This window comes from Eptatretus burgeri, chromosome 3 (assembly GCF_056783735.1).
Source record: "Eptatretus burgeri isolate ZD-2024b chromosome 3, Ebu_testis_v1, whole genome shotgun sequence".
NCBI lineage: Eukaryota > Metazoa > Chordata > Myxini > Myxiniformes > Myxinidae > Eptatretus > Eptatretus burgeri.
The window spans coordinates 10911686-10937025 of NC_140963.1; the positions used below are offsets into that span (position 1 = coordinate 10911686).

The 25340-nt window shown below is 43.0% G+C and overlaps 1 protein-coding gene across 6 annotated transcripts in view; it reads right to left on the reverse strand.

Annotated features, from left to right (window-relative positions):
* Positions 1 to 25340, reverse strand: part of LOC147029392 (sterol O-acyltransferase 1-like) — a 65600-nt gene that overhangs the window by 2313 nt on the left and 37947 nt on the right. For all 6 annotated transcript variants that reach the window (XM_085872426.1, XM_085872427.1, XM_085872429.1 and 3 more), the window contains exons 6-14: positions 23478 to 23802; positions 20065 to 20131; positions 16791 to 16875; positions 10319 to 10364; positions 9768 to 9897; positions 4412 to 4509; positions 1379 to 1477; positions 1090 to 1225; positions 805 to 950 (exon numbers count right to left, since the gene is read on the reverse strand). In XM_085872426.1, the coding sequence (XP_085728552.1) occupies positions 805 to 950; positions 1090 to 1225; positions 1379 to 1477; positions 4412 to 4509; positions 9768 to 9897; positions 10319 to 10364; positions 16791 to 16875; positions 20065 to 20131; positions 23478 to 23802 (1132 nt within the window). The remainder of the gene's footprint in view (positions 1 to 804; positions 951 to 1089; positions 1226 to 1378; positions 1478 to 4411; positions 4510 to 9767; positions 9898 to 10318; positions 10365 to 16790; positions 16876 to 20064; positions 20132 to 23477; positions 23803 to 25340) is intronic.

The window sequence follows — 25340 nt, forward strand, 5'->3', positions numbered from 1 at the left end:
ATTGAAGACCTGGAGGGAAGAATAAGATTGAAGAGAATGTGCCCTGCGCAGTCGGAGGGGTCTTTTTCAACTCTTGCTTTCCGTTTCTGAGCACAATCTATATTTCTTTCAAGCCGCCATTTTGTCTGAATCTCGATATTCTCCAACGCTGAGAGTGTGAGCGGCACATTTGATTGGTCGAGATGGCGTAATATTTTGGCCTAGTACTGCTATAATGGAGATTTTTGGAAGTGGGAGGAAGGCAATTTGTGTTCTACAGTGTTCAAGTGTTTAATTCAATTGAAATAAAATAAACAATTTAAAGGTTGTTGAAAAAAAAAAAAATACTTTTCGGAAGTTTACCGCTGTTGTTGCAGCGTCTTGTACACCACCTTATTTAAAATGTCGCGAAAGTTATTTGTGCCTGTTTGTGTCCTTTATGACGTCGCTAAAAACTGTTTCCTGTTTGGAATGATTTTTAATTTCGTTTAATTGCCAGACAGACAGATTGAAAAAAAAATTACCTAACTACTCTGTTCCCATTCGTGCACGGGGACGAGATTCCGTCCAATTTTCCAAATTCGGACCCAAAGTCCTGCTAAACTGCAGATTCGTGTTCTACAGTGTTCAAAATAATAACATTCAATTGAAACCAAGTTGTTCCTCGATCATTATGGACTGATGTCTGTAGCAAGACAGAAAAAGTGAACCAATTGCTGAACCCCGCTTTTCGCTTTGTGCGTGGGGTCATGACATTGAGCACCAAGACTTGTCATTCCTTGTTGATTTGAACTTTTTACCGGAAAACATTTTAGATAGGTATACCTGAGTCGGAGGACAGTGGATCTGGGCATACCACTCCTGGGAATACAAAGACAGGAGGACACCTTGGCCCAGAAAAAGCTTGGCCCACATCATAATATTGTACACCGGACCTTTGTTCTCACCATCAAGCAGAAACTTCAGCACCACTAGAAGGAATAAGAAAACAATTGAGTGCTCAACGAGCTATAAAGTTTCATACATTCTAATTGCATTACTGTAATCATGATTTTGGATCAGTGTTTTTTTTAAAAAAAAATAGAGTTTTAAGAGAATCTATTAACTCACTGCCAAAACATATGAAGAGAAAGAAAAGTACTGGATAGAAGAAGCCGAAACAGACGGTGAGAATGTATTCGTGAATGACCGCCGACAGCAGAAACACAGAAAGCGTTGCTGCCACTCGAAACCTTCTTGGGAATACCTGCAAAATAGAGGTACACTTGTCAGCAATACAATGTAGACATTCATTGTTAATCATTGTGGGGTATAGAAGAAGAAAAAAAAAGCAGCAGCAGTTACCTTGCACACTGAAAGGAATGTGGGCTCCTTGTTTTCATGATATAAAATGACATACCCCGAGAAAGTCTCGATAAACATAGTAGAAGAGCCAGTCGTGCACGACCACGTTCCATTTCCGAAAGTACTGCGCAAAGGAGGTGCAGTTCCACCAATCCTGTGCATAAAGAAACAAAATCAAGTCAACGTCTTCAAACTGGTAATTGATCCATAAGGGGCTTGCAGAACGATTTTTTTTTCCTTTTGGTGAATTGCTTCGGTGCTGTTCTTATGATAAGATTAAATAAAATAACATTTTCAAGTAATATTTATTACCTTCTGTATGATGTACCTCCAAGGGTGCATGCGGTGTCCATTTACAAAACGTGTATCATGTGATTGTTCGGAAGGGGAACACTGGACTTGAAGGCTTAATTGAAGTGCGATTGCAGGACCCATTTGGGAACTAAACCAACTTAAAACTTCAAAAAAACACAAAAACCAAATCCTTTTTTATTTTTAATATTAATATGCACCTTGTTCCAAGAATAGATCCCATAAAACCTCAGAAGGAGGCTTGCCAATGATTCAACGCACTGTGTGGCAATGAATGCAAGGACCAAAAACGCAAAGAAATCTGAAAACCCACTCCGTGGGAGTACCTCCTGTGCGGCTTCCCTTCGCAGGGCAGCTCACCGGATGATGGGATTGGGGCAAAGCCTTCGGGATCCCCAATCTTTGATGATAGGAGGGAAACCACAGGGTAACATTCCCGGGTCAGATTGCAGGAGAGAGTGTCGGAGTGGTGCTGAGGTGTCGGCTACCAGACGGCGGTCTCCTTGGGTTAACCTGAGGCGGTCCCTTCGGGTGGGTGCCTGGAATGTCCTATCCCTAAGAGAGGATGATCACCTGTCTCTGTTATCATCTGAGCTCAAGCGTTTGAACATTGGTATTGCAGCTCTCTCTGAGGTTCGGAGACTGGATTGCGCCAAGATCATGGTGGGTGGTTACACCTACTATTGGTCTGGTCACTCTGATGGTTACCATACTCAAGGCTGGTGGAAATGCTACACTCATGTCGTTGCATGCAATTCTGTGCTCTGCCTGGAACACAGGCATCATCCCAACTGACTGGAAGAGGGGCCTTGTTGTCCCTCTCTGGGAAGGGAAGGGTGATCGCCAAGACTGCAACAACTACCGAGGGGTGACGCTGCTTGGATGCTGCTCTCCTGTCTGTGCCTGTTTGTGGTGAGGATGTCGTGGTCACGGAGAGATTCACTTACCTCGGCAGTGATATTCATGGCTCTGCTGGCTGTGAGTCAGAGGTCAATAGACGTCTGGGTCGGGCCTGGGGAGTCATGGATTCACTGGATAATGGGGTGTGGCGCTGTCGGTACCTGTGCGGGAGGACGAAAGTCCGAGTCTTCAGGTCCTTGGTGCTTCCAGTCTTGCTCATTGGATGTGAGACTTGGACTCTGACCAAGGATCTGAGACGGAGACTTAATTCCTTTGGTAGCAGGTCTCTTCAGAGAATCCTCGCCTATCGCTGGTCGGACATTGTGTCCAACTAGCGGTTGCTGAGAGAGACTCAAATGAGATTTGTTACCTGCATAGTCCATAAGCATCAGCTGGGGCTGTATGGACATGTGGCTTGTTTTCCTGACGCTGATCCTGCTCACCAGATTCTCTCAGCAAGGGAGTCTTGTGAGTGGAGGAGGCCAATGGGCCGACCATGTGCATCGTGGTTGCAGCAGGTTGATCGGCATCTCAAGGAGATTGGGATGTGCCAGGCATCTGCCTGGGGGATGGCCAGACAGAGGCCCCTGGAGTACCGGCAGAAAGTGGACGCAGCGACGCGCTGCTCTGGCGCATGCTCCCATACCTGACCTGACCTGATAAGCTCTTGAACATCCTCAAGCAAGGCAATCAGATGGCCGGCAGGATAGCCGACAGGTATGAACACTTGCGTCTGAGCAGTCTCGCCTGAGTTTGAATCTCAACGCAGCTATAAACAGTCGTCCTGGGATTTTGCATGTCGGGAGAGGCATCGGTGTGTATGCACCATCAATCAGATGGACGTTAAGCCAGAAGAACAGTCAGCACCGGTCGTTGATGAAAGGTTTCACTGCATATTTCAGCAAGTTGTCGCTGACTTTGAACAAGTTAACTTCAGCGCCTTCAGTCGAGTGTCTTGCAATGGAGTGGTGACTTGTTCGGGATTGGTTCTCGTTGAGATACGTATCTCGATTAGTCGTGATGCACCCCATAGTTATGTAAAGAGTTTGGGTGTATAATTGTTCATTAAATATTAAACAAAATCAGATGGGAGAGCTGGTAACACCATAACATTAAAAAAAAAATGTCCATGAAAGAAGCCGAAAGCTGATGCAACATCCTGCTCCTGCTCACGAAGCCCAATGACATTATCGTCAGAGCAGGAATCAAGCTCTGACCCGACACCTCAAAAGCGAGTATGCTATCTCAGGCAGTCTGTTGGCCTTGTCCTGGCAGGAAAACACAAACATCTTACTCATTAATTATACTTGCACTTTATGATGTGACATTTGAAATCTTGTAATTACTTATTTTTTCATGAAGCTTTCTGGACTTGTCATACAAGTGATACAGGTTACAGACTCTGAAGGATAATATTCAGATCATCCGCTCTGAGTCTGGGAAGCTTGCGGTTCAAACCCCGGCCAAACTATACCAAAGACTTCAAAAATGGTACGTGCTACTTCCTTGCTTCACACATCATTTGGAGGACAAAGCTCAGAAAAAAACCCCAAAGATTTACATCCATGGTGAGGAGGAAATTCCTCCTTGATTGCCCTGTTGAATGTGGAAAGAAAAGCGTTCTTAAAGATGACGTCGCTGGAACCCAGAGTGCTCTGGGAAGTGAATCCACTTCCCCACATCTGATTGGCTTTGTTGATGTGAAAGTCAAGTCTGGTGTCGTCCCTTGTACCCTACGGGTGCGTGATTTGTCGCAGCTCCTCCGCAAGCCTTAGAGCTTGTGAATGTGTTTTTTGTTTTTTTTTACTCCAAGGTTTATCATTGAACACTTGACACATGAAACATTATCTTGGAATCAACAAAGAGTGATCATTACCTCATAGAACATGCGATCAGCAAAGCGTAACATTTCTGCAAACATGTTGAGCCAGCAGTGAAGGAAGGAAAAGAAGGCCAAGAAGAATATCAGAATTCCTGCAGGAAAACATGTCATGATTAGAGGCCATCAATAGGATAATGTGTGAAAAGTAAAAGTCACAATTACCATATATACTTTCCCAATTCTTTGTTTCATTCAGGTCAGGTCAGGTATGGGAGCATGTTCCAGAACAGCACGTCGCTGCGTTTTCCATCCGAAGGGACCGCCTCAGGTTAACCCAAGGAGACCGCCGTCTGGTGGACGACACCTCAGCACCACTCCGACACACTCTCCCGCAATCTGACCCAGGGATGTTACCCCGTGGTTTCCCTCCTATCATCAAAGATTGGGGGTCCCGAAGGCTTTGCCCCATTCCCGTCATCCGGTGAGCTGCCCTGCGAAGGGAAGCTGCGCAGGAGGTACTCCCACGGAGTGGGTTTTCAGATTTTTTTGCGGTTTTGCGTTTTGCGGAATGAACCGTTTTACGGTGGCCGGAGTGCAAATCCTGCCACCAACCTCCTAATAAGAAGTGACCCAACTGCAGGAGGACGTCCGCAGATACAGTTGGGCACTAGATATGGATGGCCGTTGGCTCACAAGGAGCTCCTCCGCCCTTTGACAGGTTTTGTTTTTAATCCTGCTGGGTGTCCATATCCAAACACCCTCCTCACCAGAAAACCTGGTGGGGGAGACGGTTTAGTCGCCGACAACCCGACCATGGAACACGTTAGTACAGGTTTACATGGTACCTGTAGCAGGTCACAGATCGAACCTGACCTGACTTTCATTCATTCCTCTTCTTTACTGTTATGTTGTTTCTCTCTCTCTCTTCCATCCATTCCCATTACTATCATCCCACCGCCATGTACAAAAAACCCATCCATTGCTATTTTTGTGTTCGCAATATTTCAAAAACCACTGAACATTTCGCTTCCATCTGGCAGACATCTCTTCCTCATGACGTTATCTCAACCTGATTAGATCACGGCTGTGATTTGGCTGAATGTTGCCATGGCAACTATCTCTGTAACTTGGCTTGTGTACGTGATATTTAAAAAAAAAACAAAAAAAACTTTTCAACATTTAGCTTTCATATTACACAGATCTTTTCCTCAAACCACCCAAAAGGTAAAGGACCTCGAGTATCATCAGCTCCTTGTTTACTTTTATTTTGTAATGTTATGCTTCTGCCTTTTTTTATTTCCAGAAGCCTCCATACTGTACATTACCAGTTTCCTGCTCACTGGGCAAAAAATAATTTTCCTAGTTAGAAAATATTTTCAACATGAAAAGTTTTCTTGAAACAAGAAAATCATGAGAATTTTTTTCTTGAGGCTAGAAAAAATTTCTCATCGTTATCTTCTTTCAAGAGAACTTTTATTATTTTAAGAAATATTTTGGGCAGTGTTGTTGTGGTGCTTTGTTTTAATTTAAAATTAAGATTAAAAAAATTCTCTCTCTCTCTCTCCTCTCTCCTCTCTCTCTCCTCTCTCCTCTCTCTCTCCTCTCTCCTCTCTCCCCTCTCTCCTCTCTCCTCTCTCCTCTCTCCTCTCTCCTCTCTCCCTCTCTCCTCTCTCCTCTCTCCTCTCTCCTCTCTCCCTCTCTCCTCTCCTCTCTCCTCTCTCCTCTCTCCCCTCTCCCCTCTCCCCTCTCTCCTCTCTCCTCTCTCTCCCCTAGCTCTCCTCTCTCTTCTCTCTCTTCTCTCTCTCCTCTCTTCTCTCTCCTCTCTCCTCTCTCCTCTCTCCTCTCTCCCCTCTCCCCTCTCCCCTCTCCCGTCTCTCCTCTCTCCTCTCTCCTCTCTCCTCTCTCCTCTCTCCTCTCTCCTCTCTCCTCTCTCCTCTCTCCTCTCTCCTCTCTTCTCTCTTCTCTCTTCTCTCTCTCTCTCTCGTCACAATGCCTTATCACCTCTTGTAAAAATTGTGATATTATCTTTGTGCGCAGAGTGTTAATTCATTTTTTTCAGATTTAGTAAACGTAACCATGGGCGGTGATACAAGCAATTACACAATTGAACAAACGGATCCACTGGCCATTGAAGGCTCTTGTCATATGATGTAAAATGTGTCATAAAGTAAAAGAGTACTGCACATGCATGTGGAATAACTTGTCGAACCCCTTCATGTTGTCAGTTAACATGATAAAAGGTAATGTCACAATTTTTACAAGTGGTGACAAGACATTGTGGCCACCCTGTATAAAGTGCTTTGAGACGTCTCCTTAGAAAAGGCACTAAATAACATTCATAACAAATGATCATGATTATTATTACTCTTACTACCATCTCTACTCATTCCCTCTGATCTTCTCTCTTCCAGTTTACTGGATATTTTTTTATTTATCAGGAGCTTCCTTGGTCACCTCGCTGTCCCTCGCTGAGGTCTTGATTCACCATTTATTTGGCCTGCTCAACAATGCCTTGACTTGGAACAGGCCACAGTGGTTTCTTAACGATAAAGTTTTTTTTTCTTCACTTTCCTCACTCATATTATCGAATGCCTGTTCATTGTAGCTATGAATCGCTGGGTACATTGCAATGCTTATAAATGCCAGGAGATGCCAGAGTTCGTGGCTTTATTTCATTTTTGCACATGCGATAACCTTGAGAATCTCTTACACTAAGCTGAATTACAAAATTTCAGCTCCAAAATCGAACTTAGAAGCAGTTCCCACTCCTAAAAGTGTTCATTTGTCCAATTCTGACAAATTTGACATTTTGGCATCTCTGGGAGGTGTATGTTTAATATTGTTACGAATCTGGAACCCATCACACACAACAGCCAGAGTCCTTATAGATCAGTTATATCAGTAAGTATGTGTTTCTAGGTGGGGTCCCATCCTATGTTTAATGGGTGATTAAGTGTACGTGCGCTGCACAGTTATTTTATGGATAGGATTTTTACATCACCAACAACAACAACAACGCCCATCTTCGCTGTTACAACAACACTCTGCTTGCAGCGTTCTTCGCGCGCTCGCCGGCATGCGGGCGTGTGCGTTGGTGGAATTCCATATCCCAGGCGGTGTGGATTTCGCACCGAATATGGTCACGAAGCGTTTCGTTCTGGCTTGGCGCCAAATAAGGGTATGCGTCATTTTCCGCCCAATGGGCGGCGGGCGGACCAGAATCCAGGGCAGCCCTTTGCAAGAAGGCGGAGCCGCGACACGCCGTGCACCCAATGAGAGCAGGCCACAGGGGAGCGGACCGCGCCCCAAGGACGACGAAAAAGTATTGAGGATTGCGTCCCGTCTGCTCGAGCGCGCTTCTGTCTGGATCTGTGGTGGACTGCATCCCGCGCATCTGAGGGTCTCGTCTGGTGCATTGCGACAAGCGGTCGACCATCTCAAAACAGGAGATCACCTCATCTCGCCTCCTCTGGATTTGGCTGCCCTAGTCCGTTCTCTCTCGACTGGTGCTCCGGGAAGGTGCGGACGTCGAGCCGCGTGAACGCGGCCAGGTAGCCAGCACGTTCTCTTCCCTCATCTGGTCTTCCCTCCGAGCTGGAGGGGCAATAAAGACCTCGAGGTCCATCTCTTTCTGGGTATTTGTGTGTGCGTGTGTGTGTCCATGGGCCCCGTCTGATAAGTAGAATTGTTAAGGGCTTTTTGTTGTACATTATTTGCATTGTTTAGTCAGATAACTCTGCCCTTACGTGCTCCCCTCGTCCCCCGATTATTGTTAATAAATTCCCCTCTTGTTGAACGTACCAGCTCGTTCTTTGTCATTTCTATCATTGGTTTGCCATGCTGCGAACGGGAATTAGGAGGCCTCATTGTTGCCGTAATCGTGCAATTGGCTGGCAGGGTTATGGTACTCTCCGCTCGGGGTATGACTCGGATCTGGCTCGGTAACGGCCTGGATCGCGCAGATCCTGCCAAGGGTGAATTTCCCCGGTAGTTTGGACGACGTGGGTATTTCGATATATTGAAATTGGCAATTGACCCGATCCCACGTGGTCGACCTATTGGCGATCTTCGGTCCGATAAGGGACCCGTGACCTTTCGGATTTATCTGAAATGTACGACCAAAATTCCGGTGTGTTCGGTGGAGCCGACTCTACTGCTCCCCTAGCGGTTGTGTTCGCCACCTATACCCGGCCCCACAACAATATGACGGTTTGGTGATTGCTAATCGCATGTCAAGCAAGCCATTTCTTATCAACCATTTTGTTGGGGTGCTTAAGCCATATGGCAAGAACTCTACAATATTCGCACCGTCACTTAATACTGTATGTCGATCGACTTGAACAAAGGTCAGGGGCCACTCGCGTGCATTGTTCCCTCGGCCACCAAAGGCGAAGGAGGTTATGTTTTCACCCCTTTCTGTCTGTTTGTGTTCACGATATCTCAAAAAGTTGTGGACGGATCCAAATGAAATTTTGTGGACAGGTTTGGTGTGTGACGATGACGAACTGATAAGATTTGGTGAAAATCTGGGTCCAGATTCGGCTATGAGAATTTTTTAAGTGATTCTTCACCATTGAGAGATGGGACCAAAAACGATATAGTACTCCATAGCATGATATTTCAAAACTGTATTGGGCCGATATGTTCTCGTGGCTCAGGCATTATGTGGCGGAGGTATGCGCTCTTCCGAGTGCCCTTCTAGTTGGCCATGTGCTCTGCGGTACAACAGGCGGTGGCTGGCTCGCTGAAAATGTGAAATTTTATTTTCCATGACATTTCCCCTTTTTGTTCTTCCATTATATGACCCATCACTTCGGCATGGAGAAATACAAATAAAAATTAAACGTTTCCCTTTTAAAAGTTTCTTAAACTATTTCGTGAATCGTGTGGTGAAGCCACTTGGCGCGTGTTCTTCAAGTTTCAATTGCGATACTGCAGTTTCATACCAGAGGAAGGAAGGCAAAATAAATTATATGATCACAATGAGAAAAAATATTTTCAGTTATGAAGTTAGGAATCGCCACATCATGGCAGGAAAGCCGAGAGGTACGCATGCTCACTCAGTGTAACATGGATTCAAACCCCGACCCAGCGATAAACTGTCATCCCGGTGTTTCACAGGCAGAGTGATTCCTCAATGTGTGTATCATCTCTCGGATGGGCAATAAACTGGGCCTCACATCTGCTGGAATCAATCACCCCTCTCCCTCCCAACCCTACCCCCTCTTTCAAATTTGAGGCAAATAACATTTGCTTGACGTTGAAATATTTTTTGAAATCTGCTTTTCTAAAAATTAATAATCAAGCCAACTTCCAATAACAACAACACTGACAGTACTAAACAAATCAAAGGAATTCAAATATTCCTCATTTTAAAAGAGATTTTAATGGTGGAACAGGGTAGTCTTACCTGGCAATATTGAATGGAAGATGTTCAAAACCAAGACCTTTATGGTGAAGGGCTCATTATAGATGTTTTTATACATCGGGATGCAAAGTCGGGTGAAGACGTAGTAAGTGTAAAATAAACACCCAAGCACCTAATAAAAGGAAAAGCAGCACCAGTTCAGAGTCTTCTCAATTTCCATGTCTGTCTACTTGACAAGGTGAGACACATTGTTTAACCAGTACTCTCTGGATGTTGAAAATGACCATTTCGTCGAAAAAGGTGGACGATTTGAAAGCTTACAACTAAGGCCGAAATGTCCCTTAGAAATCCTCTACGATATATTTCGAGACCGGTTGCCAGGATATATTGTGAATGACATTATTAAAACATCGAGGAAAACAATTTGCAATTGCTGCACACAAAGGTATTTTTGAACAATAAAACAGTTTATTCTGTCAACGAGACGTATGCATAAAATGACGCGTCGAACCAGAAATTGATTGTTCAGTTGTGGCAACAAAAATTAGAACAGTCTGAAAACATCTGTCAAATCCATGAAAGCAAGCACTTACCTGAGAAAACTTTATCCCAACATATGTCCATCGTATTTTGGGTGTTCTGGGAATAATGACGATGTCATTACAAAATATACATGACCAGAGCAAACTGGTATTTGGCAATAGACAGATATTAATGAAAAAACATGTAGCAATGTCTAAATCAGATGGGGGAAACCTTTAATTTTCGGAGGGCTGCAACAACTATTGTTAAACGTGCTGCGGGCCTGATACAGGTTTAGTGATTTGTTAGCAATTTAAACAACACATGGAGATAAGTAATGTCAATAATTATTCTGATTCTTTACTTCCGCCACCAAAGGTATATGGAGGTTATGTTGGAGAGCTTGGGTATGTGACAAAGATGAAATGATTCGATTCTGATGAAGATCTCGATCTGAATCCGGATCCAAAGATATTTATGTGATTTTTCACCATTGAGAGATAGGGCCAAAAACGACATATAGCAGGATATCCCAAAAAGTTGTGGACGGATTTGGACGAAACTTGGTGGGCGGATGGGTATGTAACAAGGAAAACTTGTTTCGATTTTGGTGAAGATCCAAATCCAGATCTGTTTCTGAGAATTTAAGTGATTATTCACCATTGAGTGATATGACTAAAACAATATATAGTTTGATATCTCAAAAAGTTAGGGATGGATTCGGACAAAACTTGGTGGATGAGTTGATTACGTGACAAGAACAAGGTGGGGAGAACACCCTCGATGGTGCGGAGAGGACCACATGAAATGCAGAGACAAAGGATTAAATTTTCGTTCAGGACCGAATCCAGATCGGGCCTATCAGTGGGATTCAAAATGTAAACTAATCAGCTTGGCGGAGGTATGCGCTCCACCGAGTGCCATTGTCGTTTTTATCGCCAATTTAACTAAAAAGTTGATAGAACACCTTGCCCTGCACAGTCAAGAAAAACAAGAACATGAGCGGGGTCAAGCGGCAAATTTAATTGGTTTTAACGAAATAAAATGCCATAATATTTTGTCCAACTCCTGTTAAATGGAAGGGTTTTGAAAGTGTCAAAAGGCGATTTGTGTTCTGCAGTGTTCAAGTATATAAATCAATTTAAATAAAATACGGATTTTAGAGGTTGTAGGAAAAAAATTCGGAAGTTTGCCACCATTGATGCAGTGTCTTTCCACCACCTTATTTAACATGTTACATAAGTGCTTCATGTATGTTTGTATCATTTATGACGCCGCTAAAAACAGCAAGTTTCCTGTTTGGAATGATTTACAATTCTTTTTGATTGCCAGACAGAGTAAAAAATGTTATCTCACTCCTCGATGCATGTGCGGTTGGGACAAATTCAGCGACAAAGTGCTGCTAAATTACAGGTTGGTTTTCCGATTCATGTTCAAAATGTAACATTCAATTAAAACTTTCTCATAAACTGACGTTTGTGGATAGACAGACAGGCAGAAGTGAACGAATTGCTTAATCCCCATTTTCCGTTTCGTGTACACGGGGTAAAAATGATTGCAACAAAAGTAAACACCCCGATTGTTTTTTAAAATAAATAAATAAAAGTAACATAGTGTTGTTGATTTCAGAATCGGATCCAACTAATGCATACAACATCTATGTCCTCAGACAGTTATTTCCATGAATGCATGTTCAGAATAGACCCATCCCCTTGTCTGGTGGGATTCCAACTCTCTGATGCATTGGAGAAGGGTAGAGAACAAATTCCCTTTCTTTCTTAAGGGATAACCTTTTCCTCTTTACGACACGTTTATGACATTATTTTATGTTAGTTTTCATTTCTGCATGAGTGATATTCACTGTTCGTGCATACGATAGATCGCCGTTAACCTAACGTAGACTCATTCTATTCCCTTTCCATCAGGATGCATTGGCTTGGAAATTGACGATTTATTTACACTTTGGACTTCCAGGACATTTTATTAAATACACCACAAGCTTTAACTGAACAGTTATTCTGACGGTCAGACATGGCTATGGATCATATACCTCAGGCATCTACCTTTTTCCATCGACGTTCGACACCCACCTCTCTTTCGTCGACGTTCAATGCCCACCTCTCTTTCGTCGACGTTTGACACCCCGTTCGGCAGTTCTATGGACGATGGCTGGCTCTTGTTTGTGTCAGGCTGAATGGGGGGAGGTGATGGTTGCCATTAACGTTTTGTGAGCACTTCACGTTTTCACTCGGCAATTCCGGCAAATGGCTGCTTTCTGGCGTTCGTTCAGCGCCCCGAACATGGTGTCGTGAGCCAGGCCTGTGCTGGCTGGGAGTTGCATCTCGCTAGATGGTGGGGAGAGAATGATCGCGGGGGTTGACGGTTGGAGGCCACGTGCAGCGATGCGCCATTATGCAAGCTGGATTTGGCTGAAATCTGCTTGAGGCTCCGCCCACACTGGTCGTCCATAAAAAATGACAGAGGACCGCCTTCCTGATGGTTGGTGATAGCTCCTGACTGTTGGTTACAGCTCCTGATGGTTCCTTACAGCTCCTGACCAATGATTACCGCTCCTGACGGCTGGTGACAGTTGGACCATTCCTGCTGGTTCTGCTCGGTGCCTGGTTCTTGGCATACCTGGTTCTTGGCGTCCCTGGTTTCTGGGGGTGGTGACGTGATGTCGATTGGTGGTCGAGCCTGTTTGCGGGTGGATGCACGATGAGGCAGGGTGCTGGCAGCGGACCAAGGCCCCCTCACACATTTTGGTTTATTTTAGTAGACGCACGACGACTTCTGCCTTGGTAAGCCGAGACTGGATTTATTTTCCCCCTGAATTATCTGCTGGGTACCCATGTCTTATGTTTAATTGTTAGGTAAGGCATTGTGAAAAGCATCTGCTCTTTGTCTAATTTGCTATAAATGCTTGTTGAATTCCTTCTTTGCTTGAACATTTTATTAACCTGAATTCATCCATTTACACCACAAGGAAATAAAAAGTTCTTCAGTTTATTTGTTTTTCTTAATAATAAATTCCTTGTTGACATTTCAACCTGTCCGTGCTTGTCTTTTCCTTCCAACGATCCAGCATTGTGCGAACCTAGATAGACTGGGAGGTAATTCCCAAATTAATTAATCTGTCATCGTCGGCACGCAGCAGCGGTAAACGCTCACTCACCTTACTTCAGATCTAATCAAGATAAGATTGGTGCTTTGCCGAGGGCGTGTTCCCCGGTCAGGAGGCCACGTGACCTCTAGTTAAACAACAAATTAGACGGTGGACACTATAACTCATGGTTAACTGATTCGCGTTCGTGGTTGTGAAGCAACCCACCGTACCATGAAGTTAATTGTGAGCGGTAGCCCCAGGTCCGGCTCTTCCGAGGAGAAACGGGGATTAACCCCCTCATAATACACTCGGTACCCATGGCCATAACAGTAGCAAGTCAAATGCATTTTAATAAGAGTTTATAATACTAACAGCAATTTTAAAGTAACTTGCCGATTGTAACTTCTGAGATTACTTCCTTTGATGAGAGTGGCCCTGCTTGTTGGAATACACGATGTTATTCTTAAGTTGTTTTAGAGTTCATTGATATCATAGGTATATAAAATACTGAACAAAATATCATCACACTGGGTGGATCAAAACATGTGGTGGCGTGGATACGGCCTGCGTGCCGGAAGTTCCCCATGCCCAATCTAAATGATGATCATCATCATCCATGCTCTATCCAGAGCATCAATTCTGTGCTACCAATTGATCATTGCGGTGTTATTTATCGAAGTAAAGAGGTTGAAAGCCTTTCTACATGTCCTTGTAATAAAAATCAATGTAATTATCCTTGAAATGGCTTTTAAATTGGTTATATGATTACAATAATATCTAATAATTGCCAATTTACGTGCCAAAAGAGCACTATAGATTTTTTTTTGGGGGGGGGGGAGGGGGTTTGCACGGCAAAATAAAAAATATGAGGGAGAGTGTCTTTGACACAATGACAGGCAGAAATGAACGGTGATTGTATTAACATTCAAATGTTTTATGTTTTACAATTTCTGTCTTATTTTATACCCCAACACAAATAATGTTTCATGTTTCTCTGTGTGTTATTATTACTAGTAAATCATCCACCTGGCGGGCGATCTTGTTCCAAGCATGCAACACGTTCTTCTGATACAAACCTTTATTTGGGCAGTGAATAGGCAACTGACAGCAACCGCAATCGCTCGCGAAAATAGAAATAAAAATAACCCGGGTTACGTGCCTGAAGCAAAAACTCTCTCTCACTCGAGTGCAGCCTGTGGCTGCATCATTGGTTGGGACGTGGCTATGGTACCGATGCAGTGTCCCCCTTACCAGTACACTGGTACTCATTTTGCCGACCTCAGAAGGATGACAGGTTGAGTCAACCTCCTGGTGTATTTTTTAATTCAGCGGACAACGGGGCTTGAACTCAGGACCTTAGGATCCCAAGACACCACCCTAACCACTAAGCCAACACCAGGACTCAGGACCTTAGGATCCCAAGACACCACCCTAACCACTAAGCCAACACCAGGTCTCAGGACCTTAGGATCCCAAGACACCACCCTAACCACTAAGCCAACACCAGGCTTGAAGCAAAGACATACCTGCTGCTTATAACTCAAAATACCTCACTGCATTGGAAAACGTGGTGACCCCCCCCCCCCTGCAACACCACCGGAAAAGATAAATACACGCCTGTACACTAATTTGGGTCATGTTGATCCAATGTAGCAACTCTGGATGGGATTGGTCGGGAACTGTAGAAGCAGTAGCGTGACAAACAAACACACACCGGACCGTGAATTATAGTAAGGATTATAACCCCTGTTTGAGTAAGTCAAAACAGGGGCTTATGGATTTGGTCTCGATTTTCGTGTGCGTGCATGCATGCGTGTCCGCGTCCACATCTCAGACATGTATGGACCGATTTTATTTATACTTGGCACAAAGACAACACATGATGGTATACATATGCACACAATTTTCTTTTTTTCAACATCAGATCCAACATGTCCGACTGGTGGCCATTTTAGCTGCTAAAAAACCCCCAAAAACCCGGTGTCAAACGCGTCCTTAACCATTTCTCGGACATGCATTTACCAAACTTGTTCAAACTTGGCACACAGATAATGAATGATGGCTTACCTAAGCACGCCATTTTTTTTCAAGATCAGATCTAAGATGGCCGACTGGCGGCCATTTTGTTACTTAAACCTGCCCGCAACCCTTTCTCCGTTATGCATGGTCCGATTGCACTCAAACTTGGCAGAAGCACAGTACACAATGACATACACTTGCAACTAACTTTATTTTGCGATCTGCTCAAAGATGGCCAACTGGGTAGACTGGCGGCCATTTTAGTTGTACATAAATATGGGCTAGCCCTTTTAACTCCATACAGCAAAATTACTCAACCAACAGTGGCTATGACTTTTGTTTTAAACTTGTTATTGTCATTATAATTATTCACAATGAAAGCACAAGGCCTGTTGCATGTTGTTGGTCCTGTCATTTTTGGCCCCATCTCTGAATGGTGAAGAATCACATAAAATTCGAGTATCTGGATCCGGATCTGGATCTTCACCAAAATCTAATTATTTAGTCTGTGTCACACACCCATCCTTGTCCACCAAATTTCATGCGAATCCGTAAATAACTTTTTGAGATATCCTGTACACAGAGACAGACAGACAGACAGACAGACAGACAGACAAACAGACGGGTGAAAACATAACTTCCACTTACCTTTGGTGGTGGAGGTAACAACATTTTTTGGCCTAACCTTCTCTGGAAACATAAAAAACCAAATTTAAATGTACTGTTTTTTGGTAACTTTGCTGTTTAAAAATAAAGACATATACTATCTTGTGAATACTTTTAGTGAGTTGACGACTGGGTGTAAGAAAAAATAATTATATTCATGTACTCTCAATTACAATTGTTGCTGGTGCTTTATAAATATAATTTTTATGCTATAGTCGAATCGGCTGTCAGTTATGTTTCCCTTTACCCAAGAGTCTTTTGACCTAAATGTTGATAAAAGGAATGTCTAACTATGAAACAAAGTGACCTGGTTGATGGCACTGCAACTTTTGCCATGATTATGTCATTCTCTTTCACCCAGTGGACACATATTGTAGTTGGAGTTCTTTTGCCTAATGCTTATCAGCCCCCTCCACTTCCACAAAAGCATATAAATGCCAGGAAATGTAATCTCAGCTTAGTGCAAATCATTGTGGATGTTTACCATCTCAGTGGTTTGGACTCCGTGGTACCATGAAAGAATAAAATGTTCTCTGATCAAAATGTACTTTTCGTTGTGGACAATGAATTGAATTGTTTTCTTACAAATTTGAGTAGTAGGATTTACACCGAGTCGGTTAACAACAAAATTCCACAACAACTGCAATACCACGAGTCTTGACTGAAGCATACTTATTTACTAAAATACTTTTTAAAAGGCAAAGACAGGACCACATGAAATGCAGGTGTAAAAAACACAATTGTTGCCTTACCTTGGGTAAGTATCCCGATAGATAAGTGTGGGGCAGAACAAAAAGTACAGGTATTGGGACAGACTTGGAATCACCACTTGTGAATCTTGGAGGGGAAAAACATTTCAGACTTACTGTATTTTGTATCCATCTCGCAATTTACTTTCACGTTATGACTTTTCAAAACTACAACAGGATATACACAAAGCAGTAATTTAGGCATTTTTGAAGCAACAATGAAAAGAAAACCATTGATTTAAAAGCCTCCTATGCATAATTTTGTACGCAGCCTGTAGCTGCTGGTTGTGTTATTGCTGGGAGCATGGCTGTCGTTGATGCAGTGCTTCCTGTTTCCAGTAAGCTGGTTCTCATTTTTGCCAACTTCAGAAGGATGACAGGCTGAGTCAATCTACCTGGTGTTACTTCAATGGTAAAAAAACAGGGACTCAAACTCAAGACCCTAAGATCTTTAGCCAGCCACCTTAACCATTGAGCCAACACCAGGCTAAGGAACAGGATTAACAAAGTATCATTTAAATAATAATAGGCATGTCAATTCAACATTATTTAAGGATTATTGTACAAGGTTTTTCTGGATTATACCTGATTTTGCTTGATTGTGGAACATACCACAATACTTTTAATACATAATCATGTACAAGCTACTCCACAAGAGGAAGTAAAAAAAGAAAGGAAGTGAGGAAGGGGGATCGAGACCATTAACAACCCCCAGAGTACCGAGTTCATGATGCTGTGATCTTGGGATCAAGTACCATATTCTGTTTACTCCTTGCGAAAATCAAAGATTTTTCAAGTGTATTGGTTGGTCATGTGCATTATTCTGTCTGTATGTTTATTTGTTTGCAGGTCAAATCACCTACATGTCACAATTTCAAACTGATCTTCACGAAACTTCACCATGTGGTGGAGTTTGTCGTAAGCAAGAAGCCTATTGTTTTTGAGGTCAAAAGGGCAAAAGGTCAACATCGGCCTAATTTCTAAAATTGTCGATTTTCATCCGATTGACTTTAAATTTGAAGACGAGTTGCATATTTGGTCATTGAATTCAACCACAAATTATTTTAAAGGTCAAATTTGTTTCATGGATTTCGCAAGTATCGTGCTATGCTCGACATCTTTCTTGTTTATTCATCATCTCGTCGATGTGAAAATACAATGCTGTCTTCCACTCTCATTGTCCAGCATATGATAAATGTACCACCTTTTCCATGCGAGTTAGACATTGTGGAGAGAATTATTTTTTTGGACAAAGTCAACATTGTATAATTTCTACTTCCAGTTCCGGTCACTTGTTTCTGTATCTCTAATGATTGATGGAGGTTTGAAGGAAGTCAAGTAGGACAAATACAAATAGTGAGAAATATTGTTTGAGTCAGGTGCTTTTTACAATGTAATTTTGGTCCAGGTGTGATCTCATTAAAAAATAAACCAGCAATTGGAATATGTACAGTAAATACTGTTTTGAAATGACCACCCATCAGTAGTCCTGATGTAAAGGCCCTGTCACACCTTGACGTTTTAGCCAGAGTATGCCGACGTATGAAAAATTTGGCGAATACGCTGGCACACGTCGAATACGTTATGGGTAAGTTTTGTATACGTTAAGAGTACGCTGAAGCACGCTGGCATACGTCGTCGTATGCCGAGCTCGTCGACAAATTTTAAGCATGCTCAAAATTTTCCGACGTGCTCGGCGTATGACTCACACGTTCCGCATACGCTGGCCATAAGTTGTAGGCACGTTATGCGATAGTTGACACACGTTACTTGTAAGTTACTCATAAGTCGAAATACGTCGAGGTAATGTCTAGCGTACCCGAAACTTATTTCTAACCTATGAGTAACGTGCTTTGAACCTATGTGTAACGTATCTCAAATGCATATTGACGTATTTGATGTCTTCCGGACGACCACAGAACTTACTGAACGTGTTTCTAACTTACAGCTACCATATAATGGCGTATTGGCAGCGTTTAGGGGAATTGGTAAATAAAAATGGGGTTCACAGGAGGAACCCGTCAGTGTTCCAGACTCCATGGTTTTTTTTTTTCTTTGGTATGACGGTGATGTTGACACTTCGATGTCTAGTGCGGTTATGATTTAAATCGTTGAGCGGCAGCCTATTAATAGGCTATGCCACGTGATCGTCGGCGATACTCTGCTGTGCGCTATGCATAAGTTAGACTATCGTTGGGCATAGGTTGTGAACACTGACTACACGCTAAGCATTCGTTGGTAGAAGTTATCGAAACGTTCTGTGTACGTTACTAATATGTTATGCATACGTCCAACTCGTTATGAATATGCCAAAATCTGAAAAAACATCAATAGTTCAGCGTACGCCAGCGTTTTACATACATTTTGATACGTTGCCATACGCTGGCTAAAACGTCAAGGGCCCTACGTGAGGCTGAGATAGAATCCAGGCAATGTTTGAGTAAATCCAATGTATAAAGCTCAACTCGTGTTTGTTTCTTTGCTTGTTTGTTTGTACATGCTTCAAAAACGAAAAAAAAATACTAAACCAAACCCAACCAAATGTTGCATGTTGCCTTAGAGCACCCCAAGTATGGTTTGTGTCAGGGTAGTATATCTGGGGGAGGGGTTCAGGGAGGGGTGGGGGGGGGGAGGAAGACCCAAATTCTCTCTATGTAAATGTGTATCGTATAGTGCCACCCAGTGGTAGCCAGTATTACAATTCATTTTCTTTTTGTGTTAAGAAAGTTTAAAGAACTTGATAATATGCATTACGGTGATGTTGAAATCCGAGTGAGAATAATTTGAAATTTTCAAAATTTTTCAATTCACTAATTTTAAGCAGAGGGTCAAACCAAAGCACCCACCACTGAGCTACGCAGCAAAACGGAAGCGATTTTTGCTTGCTCCATATACAAGTAGCAAGGTTCATTGATGAAGGTGATGTTAGCTGTCTTCCAAGCAGATTGAAGATGACTTCGGGCAAATTATAGAGTGAATATTGCAGAATGTTTTGCAAAGTACAACATGTGGCTGTTTAATGGAATCCATGAGCAAAGGGATGGGTACTTTTAGTAGTCATTAATATATCAGAATATACAGCATTTTGTATTTGCACAACAAAGTGTGTGCATATGAAACAAAGCAATACACCATTCTCATTGCTAGTTTTATCAAATTATTGCAATAATAAGACACTAGAAGAGATAAATTCCATCAGAAAAAAATTGTAACAATGTCGGACATTGTAATTGTTGCAGATGACAAGTGTTTTGTGAATTAGACTTCCAGTACTTACCCTCGATATACATACACTTTGGAATGTTTTCCCGTACAAAGGAATGAGTTTTCATCATGAATCGAATCTGTATGATGAAAATGAAAAATAATTATAACTTACTGGTCCTAGAAATTTAAAACTTGAGAAATATGCCCATATCACTCTCCAATCTAAGACCACTCTGGTGAGGTGATGGAACATCCCTGTGCATCATGCAGTTATTGCTAATTCACTGACATTCATTTTGTGTGTATCAGTAGTCATGTACATATTTTGTGCATACCTGTGTATCTACACACGCATGTGCATATTGTCGTGTCAATGGGATACTTGTGAAACCGCAAAGAGCTAACATTGTGTAGCTTTTCTTGGTTGCTTGATGTAGCTTTCCTTGGCTAGAAGAACAGGGGGTGTTAATTATAAATATCCTCAGCCACCTGGTGATAATTGATTAGGTGAGACCTGATTGGTTGTTCCCTCCTGCAATTACGAGTGAGAAACATGTTTGGATCTTGATATTTATATATCACTAATACATTAAAACACACTGGGGCCACAAGTGTGCCTCGCTGACTGTGTCTTCAGTCAAAACACTCGACATCATCCCGTTTCAGCCCTTCAAGGTTGATACCGTTCACCAAGGTGTGCCAACAGAGGCGTACACACAGCCACATGCAGCAGCTACATGTGGATAGAAACGTACCACCACTCCCAGCCAGCAAGAAAACAAACCTCAACAACCAAACAAAGAACTTTCAATATGAGAATCCACTTCACCAGAAATAAATATTGAAGTAACCAAACAACCAGCTTCACAACATCCACCACTCAGAAAAAAAAATGGCCAAAAAATGCCTTGGGAGACAAGGAAGGGGATTATATAATTAGATAGTTATCCCTCAATCAATATTATTTTAAGTCACCTCATAATTAACCCAATTCGTGCCGTCATGATTAATTGTTTACACAGCTCCTCATATTCACGCTATTCCTCCGTTACCTTTCCATGATGTCAAAACCTCGTTCCCACTTTATAGTTTTAAATCATTTATTTAAACTTATACTTAGTAGCCATTTCGCTAAATTGTGTGCAATTGCAAGTTATATAACCTAAAATTCCATGAAACAATAATAGGAATCCCCGCCCCCCCCAAAATACACACTAAAATAATATATAATTTTATACAACAAAAGATGAGCTATCAAAGACATAATCCCATGATGATGCATTAAGAAAATACATCTACAGTGGAACTTCCCGGACTTGGCACCTCGAGGGACCGGCCCAAAAGTGCCAACTTCGAGAAGTTGCCAAGTCCCAGAAGTTGGGAGTTCCCCGCAAGAGTGCCAACAAAAAAACAATTGAACATTGAAGTGATTTATACAATATATGTACATTTATTAACACACAACAGATATGTACAATAACTTCGATTTTAAAAACCTTAGCAATATACACAAGTGTTTCTTTAAAATTAGGAAATTACATACACGTATCTTCATTATTACATGTAATAATTTTATTAGCTGTCCTTGCGAATGAAAAAAGACATCAAGTCGTCTGGCGGGAAGAAGTCACAAATTTTTCTAGCAAAGAATTGTTCATCTGTGTGATAAGCTGCACATAATCGGGCATATTCTCTCATGGAAAAAAGTCTCTGAGCTTGTCTGTCATTTCAATCGCTTGTCTCGTTGTTATTGTCGGGGATGGTTCGTTTTCCGCATCATCGTCATCATCAGCGGGCAGTGACTGTCATCCTCCGTACAGTTGACGTCACTGGTGACGAGTTCGTTGTCACACGCCACGTATTCGATGGGAGTATCGTCTCCCGACCCGGTTGTGCGTTGAAACCGTCGAACGAGATCGGCCAAAGGCATCTCGTCTTCTGGATCATCAGTGAATGTATCCGTGAAACCAGAGCGACCGAAGCAGGACGTAACTGTCTGTGAACGTACACGTTTGACTGCTTCTGCGACCCATAGGCAGGCATCAAAGATAGACACGCGTGTTGTCTCCAGACCATTATCTACATCTTTGATTACCCTACGGAGCAGCATCTGTCAGTAGTGGGTCTTCATGGTCTTGATCTAACGGTTGTAAGGGGGAAGTTGAGTTTGGCGGGAAGAAAACAAGTTTTTCGTTGCTCAGTTCCGTACAGGGGTGACACGTGGCATTATCTAAGAACAGAAGGGCGTTTCGTTTCTGTCTCCTCATCTTCTCGTTGAATTTCTCCAACCATTCTTTGATTATGGCTGCGGTCATCCAGGCTCGTTTGTTGCTTTTCCACACGACAGGTAGTGTCTTTGTGTTAATGTGTTTGAAGCAGCTGGGTTTTTCACACCTTCCAATGATCAAAGGCTTTTCAAACTCGCCTTTCATGTTGACACAAAGCATCGCAGCCAGGCGTTCCTTCGATCGTTCGCCGCCCTTGCAGTCTGTGCCATGGTTAATAACCATGCCTACATTGTTAATTGGGCCTATCACCGTGAAAGTTTTCTTCACTGCCACGTCCGAGAAGTCGATTGGTTAATTGGGACCGGCTTTTGGGTGCAAAGTGCTAGAAACGAGAAGTGCTAAGTCCAGGAAGTTCTGTCAATAAGAAATTGCATTAGCTTTGGTCGGGACCGGCCGAAACCCACCAAGTAGGAGAAGTTCCCAACTTCGAGAAGTGACAACTATGGGAAGTTCCACTGTATTTTTGAAAAATTCGGAATTTGCCAAGTGAAGGGACAACTCCTCAGGACGAGAGGAGAGATATTGGATGTGAGCCGCTTCAAGTGAGAGGTCAGCCGTCAGAGTAAAATGACATGATCATTCTCATTACTCCTTTTTGAACACTAGCATCTTCACCTGGGAAACTGCAAGATTGGAATGCCATATTTTATAACAGGTCGGATGAAGCTGATGTACACAGTAAGCAAGTCTTGAGTTGGCATTCGGAAGGGTTTCAACATTCGGAGCAGGTGTAGGCGGCAATTTGTACGTGAAACAATATCGTGGATGTGCGCTTCCCATTTCAGATAGTTTTGAATCTGAACACCGTGCACCTTTACAAAGGTAACATCATTCATACTTTTGTTGCACAGTCAAAGGTAGAAATGGGCCTGCGGTCCTATACCAAAAGATACCCACATCACATTGCATTTATCACAATTTAACGGAATTTGCTTCTTTTCACACCAAACCACAAGCGACAACAATGCATTATGTATACAGTCATGTCGGTTACCGTTTCAGTCCCACATTAAATTAAATAATTGTGTTGACATTTGAAAACATAACCCACAGAGCCTCGTCAAGACTCATGGAATAATTACACGAAAAAAAAAAAAGTCGACGGCTACAGGTGAGCAAACTGAGAAAAAGTCAGCAGGTGCAATAAATGAACATAAACACATGAAAAAAAAAACATTTATAGCTCGAGATTTACCTGCTCAATAATAACAATGAAGCGAGACGCTGGTGGCAGGTCAAATTTAACCACAAAGTACAATGGGAACATCCCGAGGCCGATCAGTTGGAAAGCTAGGTAGGGCACAGCGTAGAGCAGCGTTATGCCGAGAGGAGCCAGCAGCAGTGGTTTGGCACCGGTGTTGTTGAGTTGGTGATGTATAGCAGTCTGGTAGTTTCTCGTCCAGTATGATAGCAGGTAATATGGCACGAACAATGTGCCCACAAACATGGCTAGCCACGTGGTCAACACCCACTGAAGTTTCCCAAATGCAAATGAAAGAAGCTCAAAGTCCAACACCAGCCTGTAATATGAAATTGTCATTTTCACATCAGAAGGTTAATCATATAAATCCACTCTCATGCACAGCAAACACTTCCTGAAGCAACAATTAAAAAATGTGCTTCAAACACAATGCTTTGTTCGAGGTTCTTAGCTCGGCCCTGCGGTTATGGAGATTTCAAGACAAGTTGAACAAAGGTTGGCCTTAAAATATGAAGCTTTTTGAATGACAGCCAAAAAAACAACAACAAAAAACATAGAACGGAACTCTTGGACGTTGTGACATTGACCGATAGGCCTCTGCCAACATTATTACATCATTCTAATACTTGAACCAAGTTTGATTTAAATCCTTTTAGCTGTTCTCAAGTATCACATCTTTACCTGATTATGACCTCTGACCTCTTGATGCCAAAATCCAATCAGCTCATCTTTACATCATTACACATATTTGTGTCAAGTTTGGTCAAAATCCAATCACTGGTTCATAAGTGAGTGTCACGGCAACAGAATTTTTACCTCACATGACCTCTGACTTTTGACCTCGACTTCAAAATCAAATCCGTTCATCTTTGCATCATTATATGTTACATATTAGTGCCATGTTATACTTAGATCCCTTCAGCCGTTTTTAAGTTATCGCGGTAATGAAAACCTAATGTGGATGGACAGATGCACAGATGGACTGACCGGCGATGTCTGGGAGGAAATGCAAAATCTCAATTGTATTGAGATATTACCGAACCAGCGAATGTTTGCACACGTGGTAAATGGTGAAACTGTGAATGCGATCACATGCCGGGAGAGAGCAGCTTTGTATGGCTAAAAACTCAAAAATCATAATTGCATTGAGAAATTTATGAAATCTCCCAGACACCTGAGGACACCCACTGGGACCCCAAAAGGTTCCGCAGATTGTTTGGCGGGGCTAGCCCCAAAACTGAGTCAGTAGTTTGGGGACGGACAGACAGACATTCCTGCTTTATTATATAGATACTAGCAAATACCACCTATCACTTTGCTGATGGGAATACAAAAGGTGGAGGGGGCGGGGAGAAAGTTGGGGGAGAGAGAGTGAGGAGGGGACGGGGGAGAGTGGAGAGTGATGAGTGGGAGGGGGAAAGAGAGAGGAGAAAGGGTGAGCGAGGAGGCAGGGAAAGCAAGGAGGGGTGGAGTGAGGAAGGAGGGGGAAGGGAAGGCAGCATTAGGGGAGGGAAAGGTAAGGCAGCGTAAGGGGAGAGGAAGGGAAGGTAGCATGAGCAGAGGGGAAGGGAAGGCATCCTGAGGGGAGGGGAAGGGAGGCCTGCATGAGGGGAGGGGAAGGGAAGGTTGCGTGAGGGGAGGGGAATGAAAGGCTGTGTGAGAGGAGGGAAGGGAATGCTACGTGAGGGGAGGGGAAGGGAAGGCTGCATGAGGGGAGGGGAAGGGAAGGCTGCATGAGGGGAGGGGAAGGGAAGGCAGCGTGAGGGGAGGGGAAGGGAAGGCAGCATACTGGGATGTTACCGCAGTGAAAGTGCTTTCAATCATCGATTGCAAAAGCAAACCTGGTGCAGCTGCAGA